The sequence below is a fragment of the Gossypium arboreum genome, chromosome 3 (assembly GCF_025698485.1).
Source record: "Gossypium arboreum isolate Shixiya-1 chromosome 3, ASM2569848v2, whole genome shotgun sequence".
In the NCBI taxonomy this organism is placed as follows: domain Eukaryota; kingdom Viridiplantae; phylum Streptophyta; class Magnoliopsida; order Malvales; family Malvaceae; genus Gossypium; species Gossypium arboreum.
Genome location: NC_069072.1, coordinates 3,682,257 through 3,703,728, shown reverse-complemented (window position 1 = coordinate 3,703,728; position 21,472 = coordinate 3,682,257). Strand labels below are relative to the sequence as shown.

Genomic DNA, 21,472 nt, shown 5'->3' with positions numbered 1-21,472 from the left:
TCTCCTTAACAATGGTGTAGTTTTGGTGGGTAAAAGAAAAATGAAAATATGACGATGTGTTTTATTTTATGTTTATTTACTTTTTATTATTAATTTAATATTATAACTAATATATATTTCAATTAAAAATCCTCCGCTAACCGTCCTATCCCATTTAAAAGTGGTCAAATTGCCACTTAAATCCTTTCACAAACATTATTTAAGTCATTTAACTAATAAAATTCAATATCGATTGACTTTTGCGGTTTTTACGATTTAGTCATTGGACCTAAATTAGGAATTTAATCACTAAAATTTTCAAGCCAAATTTTAATACATCTACAAAACAACTCCGTAAATATTTATATTAAATATTTATGGGCTCGGTTTATGGAAACAAAATCCCGATACCTCACTTCTCAAAACCACTAATTTTCAAGTCAAACTACTTGTACTTAAATTAATCGTCTAATTAGCAAAATTTACCAAATCAAAATTCACTATATTATTATACTTGACTCGTAAATGTTAGATAATAATATTTATGAACTTGCTCATCGGAATTGTGGTCCCGAAACCACTGTTTTTGATGCCATTAAAAAATAGGCTATTACATTTAGTCCCTATACAAACCCCAACATGTTTCCCAAATTTTTGTAAATTCAATTGAGGCCCTGATATTATGACTATTCTGCAAATTATGATCTTATTGACCGATTTGAGACTATATTACGTGTATGGCTTGTGAAACTATTCATATCAACTATCACTATTTTTCTGATAAATTGTTACTGTTATTACTGCTTCTGTCTTACTAATTGCATGTTAAGCATGTCTATTGCTACTGTTGAGCTAAATACATGTAAATCATGTTTATTGTTTATGTACCGATATGTTATCAGCATGTCATATTGCATTGCATGGGATCGGTCGATACAAATTGAGGAAGTACTGGCAGTTTAAGAATCTACAAACATTGGTGGTTCATCCACAACTTACTGACAACGTGTCTATAACCTTTTTATCTTAAATTTACTAATGGTTTACCCATAATTTTACTGACAGTTTTACTGCAATTACTGGTGGTTTATCCACAATGCAGTGCGTAGGGATGGATGAGTTCTGGGGAACTCTTACTGAGATGTGTAGCAGAGTTGGGTAAGAACTTTTCTGTTAAACATGAATTGCATTGACATTCTTAAGCATGCTCAAACAAACTATTAATTTATGTTTTGCTATACGATTGTGATTGTTCTAAGAACTGTTATTTTGTATAACATGTATATTATTTTGCATTGATTATCTTATGTTTAGACTCACACCGAGCTCTTTAAGCTCACCCCTCTTATTTCAATCTTCACAAACAACCTGTAAGATTAGGACACGAACTTGGCATTTGGAAGTTCTTGGGACAAATTATTTTCGTTAAAAGTAATTTAGACTTTACTGTTATAATTACTTATATTTGGAACTGTAATGTTTTTTATAAACTGTGGCATGGGATTTTAATTTGGTGTTATTAGGCATGCATGACATTTAAATTTATTTTAGGTTGTTGAGATATGAAATTTGTGTTATTTATGCATGCAAAATCTGGTTTTCATTAAAACTATGTCGAATTACACTTTTTTGCTACGATATTTTGTAAATGAGATTTTGAAAAGTAAATAAATTGGAAATCAACTATTTTTTCAAAAATAGTCACTGTTATTAGGAAAATGTTAAAATCAATTAGTGTTCGAAACTCGAAAGTTTTTTGTGAAAAAGAGATACGGTGCTAAATTTTTCTTCAAAGGTAAGTAAATGTTTAAAAAAAAGTTATTCTAAAAACTTCAGTAATTTTACTAGGCCATCTCGATGGCTTATGTAGCCTTTAAAATTCGGTCGTAACATTTAGGTCGGGTTAGGTTGGTTACATTTGGTGTTATCAGAGTCCGAGTTCAAAACTCAAACTCTAGATTTTTAATGAGTCTACATGCATGTCTTAAATAGGTGTATTTTGGGGAAAATCATGCCATAAATGAAACACCCTTAACCCATATCCGTCAGCGAAACAGGGTAATCGAGTATTACTAGAGTTTTCAAAACATTTACAGATAATTCATATCAATTACTATTTATTTTTCGATATTATCCTTAACGTCCCCAGGATGGACCCTCGAAGCCCAAAATACACAATAGAATCGAGTCGGGATTGAATCGAGAACTCAGAGAATTTTTTGCAAAATTCTAATTTTTTTCTCATATACAGGGGTCACACGCCCGTGTGGGTAGGCCGTGTAGCTCACACAGCCAAGTGACACAGATTACACGACTGTGTCCCCAACCCGTGTAACTCTCTGACTTGTAAAACATTAAGGTGCAGTTTTCACATGGCCAAGACACACGTCTGTATTGCCACATGGCCGTGTCTCTGCCCATGTACTCAATTCTAAGCATTCTGTTTCTTAACTTTAAGATGCAGGGGACGCACGGCCAGACCACATGCCCATGTGCTAGGCCATGTGTCACACACGGTTAAGACACACGCCCGTGTGTCTACCCGTATGCACAAAAATAGGCCATTTAAGGCCACTTTTCTCACCATTTTCAAAATTTGCCTGCAAATAACATTTATACACACCAATATATCCCACCAATCAACCAATTCAAGTCAATAATTCATATTTTAAACAAATTTTAAGCATAATTTATAACCACATTACTCAAATTGTTTGAACATTTTATATTAATTCTATTCATCGAATACTAAAAACTACTACTAAATATATGCACATACATATTCATATTTATAAGTCTTTCACAACCATATCTTAAATATATTTCTTTTTCAATCCTATACATGCCATATAAACCATAAAGAATTTTGCAAAATCTACCAGAGAAAATCTAGATAATGTGGCCCGATATGTTGACCGATCCTCTAAACTCTTGTTAATCTACACAGAACATTTAAACACACAGGAGTAAGCTTATGAAAGCTTAGTAAGTTCATAGGCATAAAACGTAAATCTTACCGATCATACTTTAATAAATCATAACGTAAATCTTACCGGCCATATTTTAATAAATCATTTAACTAACATTTCGCTAACATTTCCTATCATTCACAATTCCAAATGATTAATTCACTTTATTGAGCTCAATTCCAATGATTACTAAAGTTCTATCATATTAATTCATGTAACACTTACCAGACTTTGTCAAATTAGAGAACATCTTACGGATTTGAGTACATCGTTAATTTGATACCATAGTCCAACTATAGTTTTACACGAATATTGTCATGGCCATGCCATAATCTTTCACTCATGATGCCATAACCCGGTTATGGTCTTATACATATACACTTACTGCCATGGCCTAACCATGGTCTTACTGTAACACCCCTAACCTATAACCGTCATCGGAATAAGTTAAGAGGCATTACCAAACTTGTAACTCAGTTCAGAACAATCATTTATCAAATGTCATCTCATTTCAGTAAATATCATTCATTCATATTCAATATGTACTTAAATTAAACATATAAAGCTTAGATCATACATTCGGGACTAAATCAGTAACATATTAAAGTTTTGGAAACTTAGAAAAATTTTAACATTTCAAGTGTCACACGCCCATGTGAGCAAGCCGTGTGCCTCACACGACTAATAAACACGCCCGTGTCTTAGACCGTGTGGAAACAGGGCATACATACTGACTTGTGTCACATGGTTGAGGACATGCCCGTGTGTCAGGCCATGTGAAAACTGGAGAGGATACTGACTTGGGTCATACGACCAACCACACACCCGTGTGTCTAGCCCGTGTGCCCTTCGAAATGGCCACACACGCCCGTATATCAGGCCGTGTCAAAACTGTAGGGTATACTGATTTATCAACACGGCCAAGTCAAACGTCCGTGTGCTAGGCCGTGTGCCATATAGGGGGTATACTGACTTATACCACATGGCCAGTCATACGCCTGTGTGTGAGGCCGTGTGGAGCATACTGACTTCAATTTCATTTCAACACTAGGGGACACACGGCCGTGTAACATGACCATGTGTCACGTATGGCTAAGACACACGCCTGTGTCCCTGTCCGTATGGACAAAAATAGGCTATTTACAAAGCCATTTTGCCACCCAATTCCACAAGCTTACACAAGCATAAATGATCACGTTTCATAACTCAATTGGCAATCATAATAACCATTTCAATGCACATTATTTTCCATATTAAACCTAACATTTACATACCCAATTACCTAATCAACATTATGCATAATCCATTCATATACCAATTACATATGAAGACATCATTTGCACATTTTCATTCCATCTATTCTTTGCCAAAGCATACCATAATTGAACACTTATACACAACCCAAAATGATATCAAAATAAGTCAAATCACATGGCTTAGCTCATACACAAAATATACCAAAAGCATAATTTTTAAGTGACCATAACTAACACCATTTAAACTAGCCTATACATGCCATATTTACATATTTTCACAAGTTCAAAAGTACTAATCGGAACTTGGATAGTGTGGTGTGCAACTCCGACTTGTCTGAAATGAGCGAGCTAACGAACCTCTATAAAACATAGAAAAAGAAACAGAGTAAGCTTATAGCTTAGTAAGCCTGTATAAATCAGAATGAAACTTACCATTATACATAATCAAAGTAATACTTAAAGTACAACCAATTCAATTAACAAACACCTAATCATAAGTATTTATCACATGTTAGTCATTGTAAAAATACATGAAACCATCCATTAATACAATACTTTGCATCATTCCAAATTCATATGTCATATATAACATTAATAACATTTATAAACCGTAACTTATCTGTATAAACAATAATGGAAAAAAAAAGAAACGGAAGGGGAAAAAAATAATGGAAATTTCGGTAGCAACTAGGGGAAAGAATCGGCAGAGGAGAGAAAAAAAGAAGAAGAAGAAGAATAAAACATTAGAAAAAGTTTGGGGAATTGGAAAGAAAACCAAAATTCTATTATTATTATTATTTTTGCAACAAAAAGATAATCAGATTATTTTCTGATAATCTCTCCCCAATTATCTCCTAAAACCACTCCCTATTAACCCACTAAAACACAACTACTCAGAATTTTGCCCCAACATAACTCTTAGCCGAAATTGGAGCAAAAATATTGTTTCCACTCCATCACAAAGATATTGTTTCCACTCCATCACAAAGAATTAAACACAGGATTTCCAACACTCCACTTAACCACCAGACCAGCAGGCCCATTCTAATGTAAACTTACCAACAATTAAACTTAAGCCCTTTGCACAAGCTTAAGGCTTTATTTATAAAAATACCAAAATTTGCCCAAGTAAGGCTTGAACTTGGGTTCTCACACACACACTTAAAACACTTAACCACTGAAGCAGATACTCAATTGTGTGTCACACATACACGAAATCAAAAATTAAAATTTTGGGGCGTTACATATACAACCTTTGATATTCAGAATTTCAGCACCAAACCCTAATTCCTAACTTTTTCACAATTAGGTCCTAAAATCAATTTCTAGTGAAATTGCTTAATAAAATCATCTCATAACAAAATTAAAGCTTCAAATCCATGTTAATTCATCATAAATTTCCAGCACTCATTCATGGCGACTTTAAAAATGATCCATAGAATCAAAAACTAATGAAATCAATAGTTGGACCTAATTGTAAAAGTCACAAGAACATAAAATTACAAAGAATAAGCAATAATTGAACTTACATGGCGCAAAAATATGAAAAACCAGCTTAGAGGACCTTCAATGGCGTTTTTAGCTGAAGAAATGTGAAGAAATATCTAGATTTCTTTTACTTTTATTGTTTTATTTAATTAGATTTTACAAAATTTCCAATTTTGTCCCTTGTTCACACTAATTTTTGTTATTTCTTGGACATACATGCCCGTCTAGCCCTATATAAAATATATAATTGCCTTTTTTTGTCCTCATTTATTTACTACTTAAGCTATTTAATCATTTTAACAAATTTTGCACATTTTTCAATTTAGTTCTTTCTAATTAATTAACTATCAAAACGTTAAAATTTTCTAACGAAACTTTAATACTAATTCAATGACACTCCATAAATATTTCTAAAAATATTTATGACTTGATTTATGTATTTGAGGTCTTGATACCTTGCTTTCGACCCAATTTATCTAATAAATTCTTTTAAATAACAAAATTCACTAATTCAAAAATACTTCTAATGCCATACTTGACTCATAATTGTTAATTTAGTTAAATCTTTGAACTCACTTGTTGGATTTAGTGATTTCGAATCACTGTTTCCAACACCACTGAAAATTAGGCTGTTACAACGGACATTTGAAAAATAATTTTATTCAAAAAAATTGAATCCAAAACTCCGATGCTAATCCTGACTCAGCTATTGTTACTCTTGAAAGTAGTAGTCAAATTTTAGAGTGAAAATTGTAAACTTTAGACCGCAAACACTTAGGAAAAATAATTAATGTTCGAACTCTTATTTGAAAACTGTGGATTAACTTTAGACGTAAGACTTATAATTAGTTATCATACTTCTGAACTATAGATATACCCTAAAATCTAGACTTCCGAGAATTTGTTATGAGCACTCGAAGCAGACGTGGTAGAGGTAGGCTGTTGAACCGTGTACGGCCCGCGTAGACAGTCTAAAAACTCCATTGGCAATGTACTAAATTTTGTTGCTTAAAAATAATCATATTCTTTTTTCCCAAGGTAAAAAAATATTTTTACTCGTTTTAAAAGTAGGCATAATGCCTTTTTTTGCCCTCCAACTCTATAATAAAATCATATTAGGCCTCCATTTAATTTTTGATCTCTTTAAGCCATTGAACTTGTATTTTTTTTGTCAAATCATCCCAAAATAGACGGAAAAGTTAACATTTGTAAACTTTGCTGACATGGCATACACATGGATTGCCATGTAGATGACACTTCAGTAATTAATTTTTTAAAATATAAAAAATATTTTTTTTATATTTTTAATTAGTTTTTTATAAGTTTTTTGAATTTTTTAAATGTTAAAAAATTAATTAAATGTTGATGTGTCATCTAAATGACAATCCATATGTATGCAACTTCAGTAAAGTGAAAAAACGTTAACTTTTTCATTCATTTTGAGGTGATTTAACATAAAATGCAAGTTTAAAAGCTAAAAAAGATGAAACTTAAATAAAGGGCTAAAATATTTTTTTTTGTAAAGTTGAAGGGCCAAAAAAATCATTATACTTTAAAAGTATAAAACCGAAAGCTACTCCTTACTATCATTCATAAATTTGTACAATACTTTTACCTTTATTCATAAACTTTAACTTAGGTTAGAATGATCTTAAAAGTGGTCCTAATATAATTAAGTTAATGCATTATTTGATACTTGGGTTTGATATATTTTTAATGTAATATTTGTATTATTTTTGTTCTAATGTAATACTTAAATTTGACAAAAGTTATATATTTTGATATTTAAAAATAACAATATTAACTTTTAATGTTAACCTAGACATGTCTATGGGCTAGACCGCTTAACTCAAGGCTTGCTCAAAAAGTGAGAGGTTTGGGCAACAAAATAAGACCTGTGTGGGCCTTACCTCGGGTAAGACTTTTTGGCCAGGGCTCGACCCTGCTTGGCCTAAATATGTAAAAAAAAGAAGTGATGTTTTTATTGTTTTTTAATTTTTTTGTACTATTTTATTGTTATTTTTCACTATTTTGCTACTATTTTACTATTATGTTGCTATTATTTTATTGTTATTGTATAACTGTTGTTTTATTGTTAATTTTATTACTATTTTAGGGACATTTATTTGTTAAGTTGTATTCATTTTAATATTATTTAAGTATACATATATATTTTTATTTATTAAAAATATTTATTTTAATATTTTTAATATTTTTAATGTATTATAAATTTTAAAAATTTTATATAAAAGTTAATATAAAAAATTAATACGGGCTAAACCTAAACCTAAGAAACAGAATTAAAATTTTAGTTCCACGTTCCCCATGATCACCTGTGGTATGCACACGTAGAAACATATTATCGTATTGGCTAAGAAAAAGAGAAAGTAATGGCTAAAATTAATTCGTGGGGAGGAGACTAGAAGCCACAAAGACAAAGGTCGTACGAGTGTACAAATGTGTCATAATTACTGACCAGCATGGTCCATATGTACGGAAACGCCAAACTCATTTATTAAATATAAAATTTAATTAAAAAGAATTAAACATCCACATTCCATTTCCAATAATACTGAAAATAATTTTCTTTTCCATTTTTTACCCAATAAATCATAAATGTTTCCAAAGGCTTAGCCATCTTGCTTTTGTTTGGGACATAAATGGAACCTTTCCTATAATCTTTTTTTTATGAAAATGATAAAAATTCCGTAAGGAAATATTTTTATTCTACTTAAATAAATTTATGCAAAAACAAACTTTTAGCATAAATCAATATTTTATTTAAAACTTCTTACAAGAAATTTAAAACAACTTATTTGAATAAAAAGTAAATATTAAATATTAGTTATTTGATTAATAAAAAATATAAAGTTAGTATTTGATTCCATTTGAACTACCGGAATCTAAATATTTTATTAGTTGGTATCATAATCTTTAAACTTTTAGTTTTATACAAATTTTAATAAATATATATTTTAGTATGACCAAGTTATCCTTTATATACATTGTATAGTTTATGAACATTAATTAATTATTTCGAATTTATGATTGATTTTCTCAAAATATTATCTCTCGAGTTTGTTATTATTCAATCAAATATAAATCATTGATACCCAATTCGGGAGTGAATGAAAGAAATAATTAAAAATATGAACTCAACATCAACACCCATCAACACTCAAAATTAAATCTACATACTTATATTTTAATATACAAGTTAGCAATAAATTAATTCATTTGATAAAATTTAGCCACTTTTATTATTTATTTAGTAAAAAATTTTTCACTTAGGCTCCGTTTGTTTCACTGAAAATGACTTTCAGAAAATGATTTCTAGAAAATGATTTACTTTTCTAGAAAAGCTAATATTTCGATATTTGGATGAATCATGTAAAATAATTTTTGTTATTTGGTAGATTTTTAAAAATATTTCATAAAAGTTGTTTTCAATTAAACAAACATACATTTGAGATTTTCTTATTTTTATTGTTTAATTGAATTTATTTTTATCTATAATTTTATATTTTACATTGTTTTTGCATATATTAAAAATATTATGTTAAATTCAGATTTATTACAATGTCATTTTTAATTACATGACTATTAAGTGAGTATTTTTATTTAAAATGTGACATCAACAAAATTGACAAAAATTTAACGATGTCAACAATTGGACTTGATTTTCAAATTTGAAAAGTAAAGGGACTAAATTTTTGAAAATAAAAGTACAAAGACTAAATTACAAATCTGTGAAGTGTACATAGACTTATGACATATTTAAACCTTTATACTACAAACCATTTATTATTAATATATTTATAATTGTAATAAATATTTATTATTAAAATATTAATATTGAATATTTTAATAATATGTGAATAATATTATTTAAAATTATTATTTTTAAAATTTATTATTAAAATAAAATAAAATATTAAATAATTTATTAAAATAATAAATTATATTTATTATATTAATAATTTATTATATGACTAAATATAAATAATTAAATATGTATGTTTAATAATATTTAAAAATATAATATTTTAAATATTTTTAAAAATAAAAGTAAAATTTATTATCAATATAATAATATTAAGTTTGATTTAAGTTAATTTTATAAAAAATAAAATTATTTATAGATGAAATCTTTTCCTAAAAATGACTTATACTTTTCAAAAGGGTAAGTCATTTTACAGGAAAAATGACTTATTTTACCTTGACCTGTAAGTCATTTCCTGTTGACCAAACTATTTTCAACGAAACAAACATAAGAAAATATAATAAATATTTTCAATAAACCTTTTACAAGAAACAAATGCACTTTATATTCACCTTTTTTGTTTCAAGTTTATTATTTAATTATTTATTTTGAGTTTTTTTTCAAAATGATAGTTTAATCTATTTAATTTAAAAATATAAAATTAATAAAAACATAAATACCCTTATAATTATTATTTTTAAAAATATATTAATTTTTATTTTTTTCAAATAAGTTTAAATTAAATTGATTTATAACATCTCCTGACTTAAATATATATTACAATTTACAAATACAGATGCAACATATATATATTTATTCAAATGGTGGCTTTTGTCTGTTTTGTATGTGGTTCTTTATGGAGTGTCAGCTACACCCAATGCCAAAACGACAAACCCTTCCCTCCATAGGGCAAAAAAAAGGAAAGCGATTGGGAAATGAATATAGGTGAAAACTGAAAAGCATAAATTCTGGCCAATCCCCCCCCCCCGGCCCCCACTTCTTCACACTTTCTTCCGGTTCCCATTATTAAATGAGCTTTGGATTGGTGGGTTTCTTCTTCATTCATCTTCCTTATTATCACACTTTTTGCAATATATATATATATATATATATAGGTTGAATTCACTGGCTCCTACTTGATATTCTTTTCTTCTTTTGTTATTTTTGTATAAAGTTTTTCGTTATGTTAGCTTAATTTGGCAAAAAAATAAAACAGTGGTGCTTAGCTCTTTATCATTTCTTTCTCTTATCTTCAATCCCATTTTTGGTTACTTCTTTGTTCTTAAACTTGCTTATGACTTGTATTTTCCTCGATTTGAGCTAAGAACTTTATTCTTTTTTGGGTTTGATTTTGTTTTGAGGTGAGGACTTTTGTTTTTTTGTGTTTTTTTTTATGTGGTTCTCAGCTATATTTATAGCTCTTGCTTGAAATTTTAGGATCTTTGCATATCAACAACGTTTGATTTCTGAGCACGTGTTCCTTTGGTCTCTTCCTCGTTTTCTTTTATATGCTGATATCATTGTCTGCAGCTTGCTATAAATTACCCAGAAACTCGGCATTTTTCTCTTTTTAATATATTTTTCCTTTTTTTCAAAAACCCTCTCCTTCAGTTTTTCTTTTTCCTTCAATTTCCCGAGCAAACTTACTTTTTATTTCCTTTGATTTTAGTATTTTAGAATGACGAGAAAGAGAATTCAGATCAAGAAAATCGACAACGTTGCGGCGAGGCAAGTGACTTTCTCAAAGAGGAGAAGAGGGCTTTTCAAGAAAGCTCATGAACTCTCCGTTCTTTGTGATGCTGAGATTGCTCTTATAGTCTTTTCAACAACTGGAAAACTCTTCGACTATTCCAGCGCAAGGTTTAATTTGATCATTCTCACACTATAATCAATGTTTATGTTTGGCCTTCAATTTTCATCTTTCTCAATATCTCTGCTGCAGTTCATAGATTAGTGTATAGATTTTGCTTGCGTGACTGAGAAAAGATCTTTAGAATTAAGAAATTAAACTGTATAAAAGTATAAATTCATAATGATTCAATGTACTTGAAATCTTATATTTATATTCAAAATAATTTCTTCAATACTAATTTTCTTGAATCTTGTTGAATCCTTATTTTATGGCTAATATAACATTAATAATTTGATAATTTTTACCCTTCGGTTTTGTTTTTAAACTGAAAAATTACTTCACTATGAAATTCCCATCATTGAAATCTTTTCAGCAATATTTTTTTGACACCTTAGTTTCTCGCCACATGATCATAAAATATAAGTATCCTCCCAGGTAATTAACTAGTTAATTTGATCTTACTGGTTTTGATTTTAGCACTTAAATATCTTGTGTTGTTTTTCAGCAAAAGAAATTCCCTTCGTAAATAACCATCCAGTTAAACTAATTAGGTTTTGAGATAAAACTACAATCCCAAATAAACAAGAGATGTTATTAATAGAATCATCATAACATTAATAGCATATAAGCTTTACAGGGACTTCATATGGCATTTGGTAATTAAGACCCATTGATTGATTGATGGATGCTATCCCTTTTGTACCTCCCTTTTCTATTAATTTGGTTTCTTTTATTTGACTGTATATATATATAAAGTACAATATAATTTACTAATATGTAAAAGATTTTGTAGGGGATGTAAATCAAACAAGATCTTTTCTTGAACAAGGAAAAATTTCGAAGTTCAAATCTCCTTTTTAGCTGAATTGGCAATGAATTATAAGAAATTGCATATTTAGATGTATATATATATATATATATATTACTAGCCGCAATTTATTAATGGCCAAAAGTCTCTTAGACTGAAAATTAGAAATTGAAAGAGAAGGGTTTTTTTTTTATTTCTTTGTTAATAAAGAGATGCTTTTCTCTCTAATAAAAAGTCATTTCTCATCTTTTATATTTAAAAATTGTATCGTTACATATTAATTATATATACATGTCTATGCATCTTTTTGTTTATATCATTGTCCATTTGTTAATTCTATTGCTTCAGTCTCCTATTTACCCTTTAAATTTTTATGTATATTTATATGTTTAGCATTAGACTTACCAAAATATATATATGCTTTTTATACTTAAAACCCTAAAAGGTTACTAACATTATCCAAGTCCAAAAAAATACATTATAAGATGCTTTCTTCACCAATTAAATTAATCATATTAATTTCTTTTTTTTGTCACATAATAGTTACAAATAAGGGTAAGGCTCCAACAAGTTCATATTCTAGATTTGCATGGATATTGTCATCTAAGTAGATACATGTCATTTGGTAATCAAGATCCATTGATTGATTGATGGATGCTATCCCTTTTGTACCTCCCTTTTCTATTAATTTGGTTTCTCTTATTTCACTGTATATATATAAAGTGCAATATAATTTACTAATATGTAAAAGATTTTGTAGGGGATGTAAATCAAACAAGATCTTTTCTTGAACAAGGAAAAATTTCGAAGTTAAAATCTCCTTTTTAGCTGAATTGGCAATGAATTATAAGAAATTGTATATTTATATTATATATATTACTAGCCGCAATTTATTAATGGCCAAAAGTCTCTAAGACTGAAAATTAGAAATTGAAAGAGAAGAGTTTTTTTTCTTGTTAATAAAGAGATGCTTTTCTCTAATAAAAAGTCATTTTATTTCTCATCTTTTATATTTAAAAATTTTATCATTACAAATTAATTGTATATACATGTCTATGCATCTTGTTTGTTTATATCATTGTCCATTTGTTAATTCTATTGCTTCAATCTCCTATTTACCCTTTAAATTTTTATGTATATTTATATGTTTAGCATTAGACTTACCAATATATATATATATGCTTTTTATACTTAAAACCCTAAAAGGTTACTAACATTATCCAAGTCCAAAAAATACATTATAAGATGCTTTCTTCACCAATTAAATTAATCATATTAATTTCTTTTTTTTCACATAATAGTTACAAATAAGGGTAAGGCTTCAACAAGTTTATATTCTAGATTTGCATGAATGTCATCTAAGCAGATACATGTCATTTTCAGTTATTATATTTGATATATTAATAGTGAAATTTTAATTTATTATTTCTAATATTAAAATTATATTCTAGACATAGCATCAACAAGTTTGTAGTAGTGGAACCCTAGCCTCTCTCTGTATACTTCATATATTATTCACCATCTCTTTTTCAAAAGTCCTCACTTTTACAAGATGACTACTATATGTAGTTATATTTGTTACTGGCAAGAAACCCTCAAACCCCGAAATAGAGCAAGATGAATACTATATTTGCAAAACTAGTTCTTCCTCTTAATATATGTGTATTATTTTATATGTATGTATATATGATTAGAAAAATATTGAGAAAATTGCTCTTTTATTGTAAGCCAAACATATACCATCTGCATATTTTTATTTTTATTCTTAGTTTTTTTAAGTGGAGGGTATTGATTCAGTGCCATTGAATTGTTATCCCCAGTATGGAGAAGGTGATTGAAAGACGCAATCAACAGTCAGGAAAAGGCATCGACAGAGCGGTCACCAGTCCATATCATGGACTGCAGGTTACGATGGAACTTCTATTCTTGTTGTCTTGTAGTTTGCACCCTCTCATGCTGATGAAGCTGACCTCTTGTTTTAGGTTGGGAGTCGCACGTGTGTCATGTTGAGAAAGGAAATGGCTGAAAAGACCCACCAACTGAGGTAAATCTTACAGTTTCCTGTATATGTATGTGTATTATGTATGTGAGCAATGATCCTTTCATGCATCAATAGACAGCTGAAGGGAGAGGAGCTCCAAGGGTTAGGTTATGAAGGATTAAATCACCTGGAAAAACTAGTTGAAGGAGGCTTGAGACGAGTTACTGAAACAAAGGTTTCCTGAAAGCCCCATTTCCATTTCCATCTCCATCTCCACCTCAACTCACCCTTCATTTTCCCTTTTAACTAATGATAAAAAGCTTTTGTGTTACAGGATGAGAGATTTTTCAAAGAAATCAGCACCCTCAAGATGAAGGTGATATATATTGCAACAGTAGTTGATTGGATTTTGTTCAAGTTTCATAGTTTAAAAAGGAATAATTTAGTATTGAATTATAAGAAATATGGAATATTTTACTATAGTTTTTTGCTGCTTATAGCTTCCTAATTAAAGATTTCTTTTATTAATCTTATTTATTTTTATAGGTTACCATAAATTTTATAAATTTAGATATTCATATTATATTAATGTTCTGTGTCACGTCCAAAAATAATAAAAACGAATAATGTGAATAACATAAAATTATATAAGATTATATCGATGCTTTCATATATATCCAGTTTATTTATGCTTATATATATATATATATAATCTGCCTGGGCTTAAATGATCTCTGATACTTGATTCTTGTTAAATGTGAAGGGAGCAGAACTGGTGGAAGAAAATCAGCAATTGAAACAGCAAGTGAGTTGTGTTAGTGATAATTTAGACAACTTTCTTGTTTCCAGCTTTCATTTGACATATAAAATTTAATTTTGGTAGATGGAGAATTTACCTCATATGGTCCACGTCCAACCATCAGAGTCGATTGCTCATGCTGGGAGCTCTGAAAATCCAATTCAACCCTATGATAATAGCCAAGACATTTCTCTCACATTGGGGTAAGTCATGCAACTCTTATACATAAATCCCTACTCATGCAACTATTACTTTGGAGTTCCTTGCATTTTGCCACCATGGTATATTATTTCATATAAAGTTGGAAACACATGTTACCATGATAAAAGGATTACATTTCACAGGCTTGGATTTGGTTAAAATAATATTTTAGAGAAATATAATAATATTAAAATTACTCAAAATATCTTTTTAAGCTTTATATTTTAATAAAGGATTATAATTTAAAATTAAAATATATTAGATATTGGAAAAGATTACATATGTATGTCAAAAGAAAACTCAAATTAAAAACTCATATTTTATTTAGATATATTTACTATTCTAAATATATATTCAAAATTAAAAAAAAATGCCATTCTTATAATCATAACATAAAAAGCTTACTTAGAGAACCATGAATAGATAACATTTGATATAATCTAAATAAATTGTAATAAAAGGCCATAGATTTTGAATAGTATTCATGAGACAATTAAAATTCTTAGTATGGGAACTTTTTCTATAATTTTATTTGTCTATTAAATTTTGAATTTTATAGAGTAGTTGCTTTATACCTATCGCAATATTTATTTTTGGCTGTATGATGAAATTTATTAATTCAATAAAGCAATTAAACTGCTACAAAAGAACAAAAAAGTACTACACAATAACTTTAATTTATACAAACAAATTAATCAATGATACCTCAAGAAGCATAAAGTGAAGCATTAACGGAACCAGTTCTATTGATTGGTTTTTCTTTTAAACGAGCTCACACAATCTCTTTAACATGCATCAAGATAGTATCTTCAGTCAAGAAAGATGTACCAAAATATCTCTTGTTCCTCTGTCTTCATATCACAAACAAATATGTACCCCAAACAAGCTTGAGTATGGTAACAAATAAAGATTTTCCTTTTAAATTTCAATATTGCTCAAGCTAACTCTTGCCTCCAAGTTCCCATAGCCCTATGAATGGAGTAAATGCACAAAATTGACTACCATACCTTCCTTGAAAAACTGCATTAAAAGAAAATGTGATCACGTCTCTCTATAGCATCTATACAGAAAAAGCAACAAGTATTAACTGAATCCCAAAAGCAAGCAAGCAATCCCGGGTTGGAAGCCTATTAAGAATGATTGTCCAAGCAATAAGAGAATGTTTGGGAATATGTAAAGGGAACTATAGCAAATAGTGTCATTCCACCTTCAAACCATGAGTTCTAATTGCCTCCCACAATCTAGAAGTACTCATTTTAGCATTAGCAAATTGTTGAGAAATGGTAGCAACCAAAGGCTTCAACTTAAGCATCCTTTGCCAAATCCAGCTACTCATTGAAGTAGGAGTTATATCCAAAAACCTCCTACCCTTTAACACGTATTCACTGACCCAAGTGATCAAAAGAGACCCCTCTCCTGCAAGCAAGGCACGGATAAGCTGCAAAATATAAGCTTGATTCCATTCTACCACATTTTTTAGCCTTAAGCCCTCTTTCAGATTTAGGTAAACAAATTGCCTTCCAACAAATACGAGCCTCTCGACCCGAGCCAACCTTCCCTTTCCATAAGAAGCTAAGACAGAATTGACAAACCTTCTTAAGGACATTCTTAGGCATTAGAAATTAACGACTCCAATAGGCTTGCACACTAAAGATCACAACCTTAATGATCTTGTAGACCACCCTTGAATCTTGTCTAGAATCCTATTGGTTAAAGCAGCATAGTCAGATTGAGACAACTTTCAAGAAACAAGAGGAACACCAAGGTACCTCAATGGCAGTGGCGAATCTAGAGGGGGGCTGGCATGGGCCCCAACCCCCCTAAAATGTAAAATTGCTATTTAAAACCTTAAAATTTTTAAAAAAATTTTAAATTAGTAAAAGTAAAATTGTACTTTAGCCCTCCTTAAAATTATAAAAATTTGATTTAATCCTTTAAAAATTATAAAGATATAGACTATAAAAAAATTAAAATTTCATTTGGTCCCCTGTAAAAGATTGTTCTAGCTTCGCCCTTGCTTACTGGCAGCCTAACAACTTTAAACCTTGTGCAAGAAGTCATAAGAGCCAACTCCTCTTGAGCCACCCCAGCAACAAAAAATTTCACTTTTGGAGGCGTTGAGTTGCAACCAAGAAAGTAAGTAAATTTGTTGAAGAACACAATAAACATCAACCATCGAATCAACAGTACCTCTAGAAAAAATAAGAAGATCATCGGAAAACATGAGATGAGTCAATTGCACTCGAAGGCACATAGGATAATACTTGAAAAAAGCATTTATGGCAACAAAATCCAATAACTTGAATAACACGTCCATTGCAAGCACAAAAAGGTAAGGAGAGAGAGGGTCTCCTTGCCTAATACCTCTCCTCCCACGAAAGAACCCCACAAGGCTTCCATTAAGGGAGACAGAGAACCGATGAGTAGTTAACCAAATTTCAATTCACTTCAAGAACTTTTTATGGAACCCTTAAGCTCTAAGCAATGAAAGCAAAAAACTCCAATGCAAAGAATCAAACACCTTTTGAAGATCAACCTTCAAGGTACATCTAGGAGAAATATGTCTTCTACCATACCCTCGAATTAGCTCATGAGCCAACATGGTATTATTAGTGATACTACGCCCTCTAACAAAGGCATTTTGACTTTTAAAAATCAAAGTAGGTAGAAAAAGAGTCACTCTATTAACCAAAACCTTGGTTATGCACTTATAAATTGCACTGTAACAAGAAATAGGCCGAAAATCCTTTACATAGTCAGAGTTATCACACTTGGGAACCAAGGAAATTGAAGTAGCATTAAAGGCAGCGAAAAGAGTGGAGGATGCAAAAAAATACTGAACAATCAGGCCCCACTATACCCCATGTAAATTTAAAGAAGAAAGTTGTGAAACCGTTAGGACCATGGGCTTTTTCATTCCCCTGCCCAAAAATAGTTGCCTTTATCTCTTCATTGGTAATAGGACTAGTCAACACGCAATGAGCATTGTTAGACAGTTTAGGCAGTAACTCCTAAAGCAAAGAATTTGAACACTCAACAACATTGAAATCAATTGTGCCAAGAAGATTTTGATAAAACCCCAAAATCTCTGCAAAAATTTTAACAAAAGATTCCAACCAATTACCAATTGCATCAAAAAAATTGTGCAGTTTTGTAATAACAATTTATATTACCAAACATGATATAGGAAATTATATTGTAATTACTCTTTTTAAGTCAAACATGTTTAGAGAATACCAATTGAGTATTAGCTCGATTGACATTAACATTGTTGCTAGTGAAGGAGGACTTGGGTTTAAGTGTATTGAAGCATATTATCCTCCTATTGTTGGAGAAGGGTTATGAATAGTTCTAGGCATTGTATAAAAAAGAATAGATATGTATGAGTTCAAATATCACCATATGCTTATTTTAATTAGTTTTTGTTAAAATAAAAAAAGACTAAAAACCATTGAATAAAATAACTTTTTTTAATTACAGAAGAATATTGAATTAGTGACTCGATTGAGAGTGACACCAACTCAATTAAGGACTCTCAAAATTTAAGACTCCTCCCCCTACCCCAAGGTTTTCTTTGTATAAAAATATTATTAGATATATTTAAGTGTAATAATTATTACTCATCATATTTATATTTATAGTTGATGGGGTTTTTACTAAAAATGTTCATTTTTAATAGCTATTATACATTATTTTTATTGATTAATAAATTATGAATGAGTGTTGTATATTATAAATATCAATTAAATTATATTTACATGTATCTTTATTATATGTCAAAATAAAATTTTAGTACGAGCAAATCATACATCACGACTCAAATGTCATGTTATTATATTGGCATGTATCATTATTATATTTCAAAATTTTTATTTTAATAGTAAATTACTACCATGCATACAACGCAACTCCCGACATAACCTATGTGTTTAACACTATCGAACACTCATGTTTAAATCTTTTAATCATTGAATTGATAAAATATTTATTTTTTAAAATAAAGAATATGAAATGTTTATTTGGATAGATTGCATGCATATTTGGATTCTTTTTAAACAGAAAACTTTCTGAAAGTTTATTTTTCAAGCACACCCTTAATTGCTAGTGTTTGTATGTTGGAATGAATGGGTTTCGCAGGTTAGCCTTCCCTAACTCACTGTTGAAAGGTTAAAAGGGGGTGATGTTGCGAAGAAGTCATCGTCATCTTGCTTAAATCTGAGCTGGCTCCTATATTGGATAATGTTCATAGTAGTAATAATAATAATGATGATGTGTAGATTGTCAAGTAAACCAGTTTTATGGTACCTTTGATAATTATATATAGAGTCTAATATCAAAATTACCCGTACAAAAAAAGAATGTGAAGGTTAAAGCAATTATGCACATGCACTCGAGCATGGTGAATAAATTAACTTGTTTACTTTGGAGGGTTTAGTGCCATCTTTATTCATTATTTGTTTTGTGCTTGTCTAAAGAGTGTGCTGAAATAGTTGATTAAGTCTTAATTCGATTGGTATGGGTATTGCTGCCAATGCAGGAGGACGTGGGTTCGAGTGCGTTGAAGTGAATTATCTTCTTATTTATGGGTTGGAGAGAGGTTATGAGTAGTTCTAAGCATTGTGTCAAAATGAACAAATATGATCCAAACGTATAATGAGATTGTTTAAAAAAAAAAAGTACGCTGGAATAGAAATTGGGTTGCTCTGATTTTTTTAAGGATTTTGTTCATTTTTATGATTAAAGTTGGTATGGATGGTTATTATACTTTCATGGTTTGGTGGTCAACAATTTTATTGGCTCATCTGTTTTGAAATTTGCATTTGCTGTAGAGAGATTTTTTTTTTTTTTATCATTTGAGTGAGGGATGTTAATTTGTATTCTTTTATAACTGTTTTATAAGAAAATATGGTTTGAATATGCGTTTTTTTATAATTGCACATAACATTTGTTGGTTATTGGCTCACTTTAGTAGGTTTCATTTTGTTCTTTCTTTTTATTTTAATAAAATTTTGGGATAAAGTAACATTTAGCTTTTGATTTTTGTATTTTTTCTTAATTTAGCCTTTAAATTTATTTCTTCTATATTTTTCGATTTGATCCATGAATTGAGATTTTAGTAAATAATTTTTGAGATTAATATGGATAAAAAATTAGGAGCTAAAATGAATAAAATTATTAAATTTAAAGATTAAATGTAACTTCTTCCTAAAATTATCATTGCTTAAAAAAGTTGTTTGATGAGCATAAAATATTAGTTTTGTTTCCGCCCTGCTTTGTAAAGGGTTAAACTTTTTGGGTTAAATTATGAAGTGGAAGTTTAAATATTACAATATGCTTCAAGTATTTTTACATGTTATATGTTTGGAATTTAGTCATTATATTTTTATTTTTAAGAATTTAATGCCTCTACTTTTTAAATTTAAAAATTTTAGTTGTTAACATTGTTAAAAATATTCTGTTAAATTACTGGTTTGACATTTTAAGATTAAAAGAAAAATATTCACTTGATAGTTATGCGACAAAAATAATATTATAATGGATAAAAATTAACAAAGAATTTTAGTGATGTTAGCAATTTTAAAATTCAAGCCAACATTTAATTAGATTAACTTATTAAGACTATCATTAAAAAAGTTGAGGTGTCGAATTATTTCAAAAATTAAAATAGAGATTAAATCTCAAATGAGCATAGTATAGGGACCAATACTAAAATCTGACCATTTTATATAGAAAAGTAGATGTATCATAATTGAAATTTAACCATTATCTTATAACTTAAAAAAAAACCTTAAATACATATCGATTTGAACTATGTTTAACTTTAGAATTTATACTTTAAATTTTCATAATTTTGTTATTGTACTTTTGATTATTGAGGTTAAATTTCATTTTAACTTATCACGTCAAAATAGATTTTTGTGTTTGAAATTCATTTTTTTTAATTTACATCATCATTCTAATCAAAATAGTTAAGGATGTTAATCATTTGAACAAACTAATATTATTGTAAAAATAAAGAATCAAATAATGTCAAATTAAAAATAAAAACTAAATCCAAAATTTAAAAGGATCAAAACTAATTTTACCATTATCATTTAATGGCTAAAAGAAAAAAAAGAAAAGAATGGAGTTTGAAGGAAAATATTTATTCAACTTATCTTGTCCAAATAGATTTTTATGTTAAAATGTATTTTAAAAGAAAATTTACATTATTATTTTAATTAGAATAGCTAAAATGTGAATTATTTGGACTAATTATTCGTATGGTAAAATATACATAATCAAATTATGTCAATTTAAAATTTAAAATTTAAATCCGTGAGTTTGGTAGGACCAAAAGCGAAATTTAACTATTATTACATTTTTAGTGAAGGTA

General features: G+C 29.2%; 1 protein-coding gene across 3 annotated transcripts; it reads left to right on the top strand.

The window, feature by feature from the left end:
* The first annotated feature begins 10,297 nt into the window (after positions 1-10,297).
* LOC108475666 (MADS-box protein JOINTLESS-like) lies at positions 10,298-19,812 on the top strand. 3 transcript variants are annotated; one of them, XM_053026150.1, is made up of 9 exons: positions 10,298-10,500; positions 11,125-11,315; positions 13,936-14,020; positions 14,098-14,159; positions 14,232-14,331; positions 14,431-14,472; positions 14,860-14,901; positions 14,980-15,098; positions 19,234-19,570. In XM_053026150.1, exons 1-9 carry the CDS (start codon positions 10,486-10,488, stop codon positions 19,265-19,267), a joined length of 690 nt encoding a protein of 229 aa, XP_052882110.1. In that variant the 5' UTR covers positions 10,298-10,485; the 3' UTR covers positions 19,268-19,570. The 3 variants fall into 3 exon arrangements, with proteins under 3 accessions (XP_052882110.1, XP_052882111.1, XP_017633140.1); XM_053026151.1 differs by lacking the exon at positions 19,234-19,570 and adding an exon at positions 19,634-19,812 and having other exon boundaries at positions 10,329-10,500; XM_017777651.2 differs by lacking the exon at positions 10,298-10,500 and adding an exon at positions 10,562-10,816.
* Positions 19,813-21,472: the final 1,660 nt, after the last annotated feature.

Coding starts and splice junctions, on each gene's coding strand:
- LOC108475666 (XM_053026150.1), top strand. Junction 14,160..14,231: donor GAAAAGACCCACCAACTGAG/GTAAATCTTACA, acceptor ATGCATCAATAG/ACAGCTGAAGGGAGAGGAGC. Junction 15,099..19,233: donor GACATTTCTCTCACATTGGG/GTAAGTCATGCA, acceptor TGGGTTTCGCAG/GTTAGCCTTCCCTAACTCAC.